Source organism: Zingiber officinale, chromosome 9A (genome assembly GCF_018446385.1).
Source record: "Zingiber officinale cultivar Zhangliang chromosome 9A, Zo_v1.1, whole genome shotgun sequence".
NCBI classification, from domain to species: Eukaryota; Viridiplantae; Streptophyta; class Magnoliopsida; order Zingiberales; family Zingiberaceae; genus Zingiber; species Zingiber officinale.
Genome location: NC_056002.1, coordinates 30658697 through 30667856, shown reverse-complemented (window position 1 = coordinate 30667856; position 9160 = coordinate 30658697). Strand labels below are relative to the sequence as shown.

The window sequence follows — 9160 nt, the reverse complement described above, 5'->3', positions numbered from 1 at the left end:
ATGATGATTGATCTGAGGAGATTGGCGGGAGGGTTATATTCGATATTACACATCACTTACCTGTGTCTTTTGGTAATACCAAACGGTGATATGCCTTTTGATAAATACAATATACCACGTACGTCTTTTGGTAAATTGCTACATGAATAATATTTCATCTCACTTCAACTAAACTCGTTAAATCATCTAAACTGCCCAATCCATTAATTGAATCAAACGAACTGATTAGCTCAATATTTCGATTGGCTAACTCGATCCATTCCCGAGTGACCAGCCTGCACGACTTGCTTCAGTTAATTGCCCCCATTTTAATTGGGCATTCAAACTGATCAATCCTACCAAACCGATTGATATACCTAAATCACTCAAATTGTTTTTCCTGTTCAGTACACGTGTAAGTAATTTTTAGTATTACTTAAATAACCTACTACTCAAGTTTTTAAATACTCAAATCACATATATTTTCTATGGATGTGTCAGTCAGTTTAGTCTGATCGAATAACGAATAAACTTAGAGAATTCTAAATTATATCAAATCAAAATTTCTATATTCCTGAGAAATCTTCTTAACGTATTTATGTATTCAAATCTAGATTTGATAGTGTGAATTGAGAAGATTGATTTTTTAAATTTAATAAAATTTATTATAAACTCATTATAAAATATAGGACAAATGATACTCACTAATAGACATCATCACTCAATTTCTAATACTTCTCTGTTAAAAAATAAATAAATTTTTGAATTTTCAAATGATATAGGTCCGTCCAATTTCTTTTAAAATTGATCGATAAATTTAGAAAATTTTGAATCACTTCAAATTAAAATCAATATATTTTTGAAAACTTCTCAATATATCTATACTCTCAAATATAAATTGGATAATGTAAATTGAAAATGATGAATTTTTAAATTAATAGAGTAAAAATGTATAGATAGGCTCTCAATTTAATTTATGTTCTCAATTTAAGTTATTAAATTTAGATTATATAAATAAATTTAGATCACATACATAAATTAAGAAGGTCTCGAAGGTGACTTATATACCTAAATAGGGGTATTTGAGAAATATATTTAATTTGAATATTATGAAAATATGATCCGTGGTATGTTAATACTGAAACTTGGGTAGCAAAATGCCGAATTTTTTTACGAAATTGGTTGAAATCCCCGCTTTTTTCTCAACCGGCCTAACCCGAAAATTTCGGTCCATCGGCCTCGTCCGGAATCGGGATCTCTAAATAAGCGCGCGCGTAGAGAGCGCCGTTAGGTCTCTCACGAACGTCGCGAACCCCTTGATCATCTCCTCCTCTTACTCTAGGCGACGGCGGCGGAGTCGGTGCAGGCGCAAGGAGTGAAGGACTCATCGAACTCTGGATCTCGACAGCGAAGGCGTGCGATGAAGCAACCTCCGGTGATCATCAATCCTGCTCTTCTCCCCTCGTGTTTTTTCTACAGCTTTACAGTTTGCTCCTCTGCCATTCTTCTCCCTTTGTAATCGGTTTTTCGCTATCGCCACTTTTGCATCCTGGCGCATGGTACATTCCGTTAGAAACTTGATTTTGCTAATTGATTGGGCAAAGACTTGGGCCGTGTACGTTCAAAGGATGCTTGGCCGTGATAGTAGTTTCATTAGTTGTGTTCAAATTATATGCCTTCAAAATTCACAACCGCATCAGATTTTTTTTTTTTTTTCCGAAATCTACCGTAGGAAACTAATTGGTTCGGTACAAGCCAACCAGGCCCATGCCTAGACAGGCGCCAAACCTGACAGTCACAGGTCCTCCTGCTGAGCACGACCTGTGATGTAAAAGGATCCTAGGAGATTGCTAGTAAGGGTGGTAGGGGAAAGAGGAGATTAAGTATATATTTGCTAATGCAACATATATATGTAATTTTACAATGATGTTTTGTATTCTGTTTTTTTTTTTTAAAAAAAAATATTTCCATTTTGATGCATTTTTTATTATTCTATTGGCCAAATTTAATATTGATGATTCAGTCTGACAGTTCTAACTAATATTTTCTTGTGTTGCTGTTGATCCTGACTGTTTTATAATCTGGATAGGTGATCATTGTTCATTGAAATTTGTAGTTATTGCAAGTTGAATTCCAAATCATCTTATCTACTTTTGTATGGTTTAATTCTATAATTCTGCAACAATGTGGAAAAACCGTGTGCATTCCATAGTAGATAAAATTTCTTCATCTTGCTTTTTTTAGTTTTGCTTCTCCTTTTATTCAATTGAGAAATGTATCTGTTATAGTCGGATTTGCAATGTAAATTTGAAGTTGTGCGCTGTTATATTGTTCTTATTCTTGGGCTTGATTGGTCAATGCAGGTTTTAGTCTTTGGTTCTTTTACCAAAGCCGAGTCTAAGTTCTTCAAGAAACAGTCAGTTGAAGATGATTCATTTCTTGTAGAAAATCAAGGATTGCAGTTTGGATCCTCAAAATCTCGAAGTTTATACAAAGGCTCTGCTAGTGAAACTATAAAAGTCAATTCATCTGTAAATTCAAAAGGTGTCCAAATTTCAAATTTAATTGCAAACGGCCGAGCATGCACTACTTCATCAGCAGCTAAGTATGATAGAAAACCTGTGAATACAAGAACCCAATCAAATGGATGCACCAGTAGATGTTCCTCCCACTCTATAGGAGTTGCTGAAAATGGGCACTATAACTCTGATTTAGCTTCTTCTCGAGAATCTGATCATGGAATTACAAGAGAAACTACTCTAGCAAGCCCAAAAGGTGGGTTCCAAGCATCAAAAAACCATAGTGTGCTTTCTGATTCAGGGGCAGCTCCAACTCCCACATTGGAAACTCTGGAAATTACTAGTAAGAAAGAACAAGTAGTCGAATGCTTATTGCCCCGTGGACTAGTAAATTCTGGAAATATATGTTTTTTAAATGCAACAATGCAAGGACTTCTCGCCTGTGCACCGTTTGTTCAACTTTTGCAGGAGTTAAGGAATCAAAGTATCTCAAAGGTCTTAATCACTTGAACCACTATACCAGCTCTCATGTAGTCTTTATCTTTTTATAATCTATTCCTTATTTCTCTTCCTGTTGCAGATTGGCTTTCCGACATTGCATGCAATTGTTGATTTTATATGTCAATTTGACATGCCGGATGATTCAAGACTGACTACCAATGGAAAGGGAGTTATCAAAACTGGGAAGGCTTTTAGCCCGACTATGTTTGATGCTGTTTTAAAAGGTTTTACTCCAGACTTGCCAGCTGGAATATTTGGCAGGCATAGGTGTGACCTTGCTCTTTTTTGGATATTTTTAATTGAATGAATTACATAACTCTTTATTTCTATCCATTGATTGTTTAACTTTAATCATTGAATGAATTTCTGTTGGTCTTATGACAAATATGCATAGAATGTAAAATGGTTTAACATCATAGACTAGTCAATCTTTGTCTTGCAAGAGATGTTTGACATTCTTCCTTTATCATATGAAAGTGGCATAGTTATAATATTTATGAGAGCGAAAGAGAGGTGAAAGGGAGTAGAATAACATGCCAATGGAGCTTAATTTTCATCAGCTAATTTCTATCTCATGTTCACATATGATATACATCAACTATTTGGGTAGACTGAGAAATCACTCAATTATATGAACTGTTGTGAATGCCTCCAAGTTTTGTTTGAGAGGGAGTACTCCTAGACATTAAGTTCTTCATATGCAAGCTGTGTTTTCTACTTACTCCAGAATACCTGAGTGCCCTTCAATTTCATTGCTGTTGTTTTTGTAAACTCATCAGATATCACTTTTGCAGACAAGAGGATGCTCAGGAATTCTTGAGTTTTATCATGGATCAAATGCATGATGAATTGTTGAAGCTTGATGGTCATTTATCAGATTCTAGTGGGGGCAAGACGCCAATTGTTTCTTCTGCTGATGAAGATGGCTGGGAAACTGTTGGACCAAAGAACAAATCTGCAGTCACTAGAACTCAGAGTTTTGTTCCTTCACGGCTAACTACAATTTTTGGGGGTCAGTTAAGGAGCCTTGTGAAGACGACAGGTAAGAAGTCGCTTAATAACATGTCTTTGATGATTTAAATCTTAGGATCCATCTCTTTGATTTAAAACATCTGTTCCAGGCAACAAGGCTTCAGCAACAATTCAGCCATTCCTTTTGCTCCATCTTGACATTTTCCCGGATCATGTTCACAGCATTGAGGATGCACTACGCTTATTTTCTGCACCTGAAACTATTGAAGGATATAAAGCATCACATGGCAAGGTTGCTTTTATGTCCACTAGCCTTTTGTATAAAGCTGAATTACTGTGTTGGAACGTTTTTTACTACAAACTTAGATTGAATTTTGGTGAAGATATGAAGAATGTTTTTCAACAACTGGACGTTCATATTTTTCTCGTCATTGAGTTCCTGATAATTGAGAAGTTGAATACATCAAGTCTTTAATTAATTGCAAAAGTAGTATCATGATAGTTTTACTAGTTCCAGAAACACACTCCTTATGCAATTAAGAAAATATTTTTAATTCCAGAATATATATGATAAAGGAAGATCATACATCATATTAACATTAACAACCAATTCAAGTAATTTCTCACTGCAATTGTCAATATGTTGTATTAAATTTCCAGCTCCATTTCTACCTTTGCAAAGAAAAAAAACCACCATACCTGATGTTTTTTCTCTTATGTTTACCTTGCTCAAGTTCCTTTTCCTTATGTTCTTCCTGATTTCTTCAACGTAATATCAATTTCAGCCTCATTATCATTAGATTGATCGGCATCTTTGAAATTAACTTAGTTCTTCCATACAAAATCACATTCATGCTAATAGTTTACCTAGTTTTGATTTGCTGAGTTTTCTCTTGGTTGGTGCAGGCTGGGGTAGTAAATGCCAGTAAATCAGTGAAAATACAAACGCTTTCCAAGATATTGATACTGCATTTAACAAGATTCAGCTACGGAAGCAAAGGAAGCACAAAATTGCACAAGCCTGTCCATTTCCCATTAGAGCTTGATATTGGCCGCGAACTACTTGTTTCCCTGTCAGAGGTCTATTTTTTTCCTATTTATTCATCATTTACCTTATTATTCTCCTGTTTGTCTCTTCTTGTTTTTGTTATTTAGCCCACTTCACGAACAAGATCCTTCATTTCCTTGCAGCGAAGAAGATACGAGCTTGTGGCAACCATAACGCACCATGGGCGAGAACCAGCAAAGGGCCACTACACTGCCGATGCAAGGCATGGCTGTGTATGGCTTCGGCATGATGATGCATCTGTTACGGCTGTTAATACAAAAAATGTCTTGCACGACCAGGCTTATGTTCTTTTCTATAAGCAAATGTAGTGATGCATGTCCTATTTAACTTGTTGATCCGGTCTCCAATTGCCATTGTACATGAAAACCGAGGTTGAGATCGGAATTAATTATGTGTTTGCATGTAGAACTCTCATCAGTGTTTGCCCATGTTTGTTTATTTTAACTGTGTATCATGAGTTGGGCAGGATGGGAGCTCATTTTTCCATAGCAAATGTATACTAACCTAGAAACAATTTGTACACACTTATACAAGAGTTGTTTTTTTTAGTTTGTGTGATCTTGGGGTTGCTTGGTTTGATAATAGATTTATCATTTGTTTGAGCTTAGATCTGATTCGCTCGAACCAATAACATAGCATTTTGTGATTGTGTGGTAGTCTTGAGCATCTGTTTCTTGCTAGATTTTCATTCAAGCAAATTATTATTTGCCTTTGTGTTTGTCAATTTGAATGGTTTTTTTTTAACTAGCGCTAAATAGCCCTTCGGCCCATAAAAATTTTGATCAGACTGTTAGGATAAATTTAAAAGTGTCCATGACAAGCTGCCCGCCCAATATTTTCTTAGATGAAATCTAAAGTGCACGTTTAGAAGCAGCTTTTAGTAGATGAGCCAAAGTATAAAATATTAAATCATCTTATTTTGTTTTTATCATTGAATGATATTATTTGTGTCCATTTTCTGATGCAAAATGCACAGAGAAAGGGGACGAAGCATTTGAATTTTGATATATATATATATATATCCGTCTATTCAAATTGATTAATTTTCCAGAAGTTGTCCATCGAACTCGTGGCAGCTCATTTAAGCGGTCAATGTTCTTAGATTTATCGTTCTGTTGGAAAAAAAAATCTTCATAGTATGATGAGATTTAAATTTTAAATGTCGTGTGTAATATGCATTGACTCTTTATATTAAAATTATATTAATTAAAATATTTTAGCATTAAAATATTAAAATAAAGTCATTAGTAGAGGTATTAAGATAAAATACATGACTTTAAAATCCGAATTGTTTAGATTTTCGAGTGTCATCTTTACGACTTCCCTATGAAAAAAATTAATTTAATTTAATATTATACTTATCTTAGTAAAAAAAATTAAGAAAAGTATATTTTTAACATTGTCGGCCTAAAATATTTATTGAAGCTTTTTTTATCATAGTATTATCAATTCTAAAATGTGGGACTAAAAAACTATATTTTTTATATAAAGCAACCGGAGAAAATTAATGATGAGAAAAATTAATAATGAATCTAGAATTCTAGATCACTAATTATTTCGCTTGTGGAATTATTAATAAACCTTGGAATTATTTTTAGTATGAATAAAAAAAAAAGATATTAACGTAAATTCATTTTAGTCTTCACCAAAGTTAATTAGTAAAAGGAGGAGATTTTTAATAAAATAGGAAGATAGGAAGATATATAATAGTACGTAAAAATATTCCTCATTACGACCCAAAATTAAGCTTATAATACAGATTTTGACACAAAAGGTGCTCGTTAAAATGCCAAGGCATTTAAAGAAGAAGTAATTGTTGGAGCAATCCCAATGGTCCGTGCGACCATGTGTTTTGGTGTTTGGGCAAAGGGTTTAAGTTAGGTTCACCCTTGTTATTTGATATGTGTATGTGAGTGTGCAGGTATGCAGGATACGCATGTGACTCAGGTTGATGGCTTCGGGTTCGGTGAAGGATGGAGCATCCGAGGGACCGTGGACAAGGCAGCGAGGACAAGGGCCGAGGGAAGCGACTTCGAGGCATACGCGAAGGATGACATTGGGGACGAGCCGCGGGCTTGAATGCATCCGAGGGACGAGAGCCAAAGGAAGTAAGCTTGAAGGCAAGATGTCAAGGCTGCAAAGAAGCATCAAGTGAGTCATAAGGGTGAGGGTACGAGTGCACGAGAGATTGTACTCGGAGTAAAATCCTAGTTTTGGGGTTTTACTGTAGCGTTACTGTAGCAGTACTGTAGCAGTCGACCGCGCAGTCGACTGGGTGAGAACAGAATGGTTCTGTTTGTTCGGTCAGTGTGTATCAGTCGACTGCATGTTTTAGCAGTCGACTGGTATCGAGCCGTTGGGCTGTAACGGTCGAATTTTCACAGAGGGCAGTCACCAGTCGACTGCTAATTTTAGCAGTCGACTGGTATCGAGCCGTTGGGATGTAACGGTCGAATTTTCACAGAGGGCAGTCGACTGCATGTTTTGGCAGTCGACTGGTAGGCGGGGTTTTCAACCCGCGGCCTATATAACCAAAATTTGGGAGCTTGGTTAGAGTTGACGAAATTAGTGGTGGGTAACCTCTAATTAGTAGTCGACTAGTGCCCTAGTAATCCAAGTGCTCTTGATCGAGTTGTGGCGAGGTTTCTCCACCGACAAGAAGGATTGTGCTAGCCGAAGTTTTCGGGGATTAATCCACCGACGGATTGAGGGATCGTCCACCTTACGGACACGCCATGGAGTAGGAGCAAGTTATCTCCGAACCACGTAAACGAACGTGTTAGCGGTTTGCATTTCCTTTCTTAGTTTTAGTCTTTCTACTTGTTTGTTTGTATTTCCGCTTGCGCACTAACATTGTAGAAAGAAGCGAGGATTTGGGGGTGCCGTCTATCCAACCCCCCTTCTAGCCGGCCACCGGTCCCTAACAGTAATTAAGATAAATAAGCTTATAAATCTGTATTTTACTTTTATCAGTGGCACTGTGTTGGACTCTCAGTTGTCCTTGGGTTGGGCTCCCATAGTCGTCCCTACGTTTAGATAACATAGGTTGGGCTCCTCACTACTGGTCTGTGAGGGCGGGGCGCTACTAGACTACTAACTTATCTTAACTATCCTTGTTCACATGTTGATAATAATTCCTAAAACTCTCAGAGAACTCAAAACATACAATTAACTAGCAGCGGAAGACTAAATGACTCATCTAATACATTCTACTCAACTCTTTGTTAATAAATTCTTATGCTAAATCCCAAGGCTTCTATAGTCCAGGCATCACACATCCATCCGCACCTCCTTGTCGCCTTCCTTTGCTATAACTTTTCCTTTCCTTTATCTACAGTAAGAAGAAATGCAACTATAAGCAAAATTACTTAGTAAGCGCTATCTAACTCACAAAACTCGAATATGCATGTGAATAAAAGAAATCTAAAACTGAATGCTTTAAAGAAAATACTACACATACTCATCTAATGGCAAAAGAAACAAGACATGCTGAAATGCTAAACATGTAAAACTTATTTCACTTGTTCAAAACTTATACTTTTATACTTCAGAATAATAAGTTTAACTAAACTGATACATAAGCTGAGCTAAACTGATGCTAGGCAAATGCTGAATCTGAACTGTATTCACGTAACTGATTTGTGAAGTTTTGAAAACTATTTACATAATAGATAAAAATAATAATCATGCTGCTGATGGGCCCGGCAACTGTACTTGCTATGCGCGTATCCCTAACTAGACCCGAGGTAGCTAGTCCCGAATCTAGTAAAGTTTACTAGGTTATCTAAACCTAGGGACGACTATGGGAGCCCAACCCAAGGACAACTAAGAGTCCAGCACAGTGCCACTGATAAAAGTAAAATACTAATTCATAAGCTGATTTATCTTAATTACTTCTTCTTTAAATGCCTTGGCATTTTAACGAGCGCCTTGTGTGCCAAAATCCCTAAAATCTTGACTTTGGGTTCTACTTAAGGCCTTGGCCTTTTTCTTTCTTTTCTTTATCTTTCTTATACTTATTAATACCTCTAATAAAAGAATGCTTCTTTAAAAACTGAAATGTTTAAACAAATTCTAACTTTGAAATGCATAAACAAAAATCTGCATACTATGTTAATCA

General features: G+C 36.2%; 1 protein-coding gene across 1 annotated transcript; it reads left to right on the top strand.

The window, feature by feature from the left end:
- Positions 1–1274: 1274 nt before the first annotated feature.
- LOC122020735 (ubiquitin carboxyl-terminal hydrolase 24-like) lies at positions 1275–5593 on the top strand. Its single transcript, XM_042578755.1, has 7 exons — positions 1275–1414; positions 2343–2993; positions 3079–3266; positions 3794–4041; positions 4121–4263; positions 4878–5051; positions 5163–5593. Exons 1-7 carry the CDS (start codon positions 1400–1402, stop codon positions 5346–5348), a joined length of 1605 nt encoding a protein of 534 aa, XP_042434689.1. The 5' UTR covers positions 1275–1399; the 3' UTR covers positions 5349–5593.
- Positions 5594–9160: the final 3567 nt, after the last annotated feature.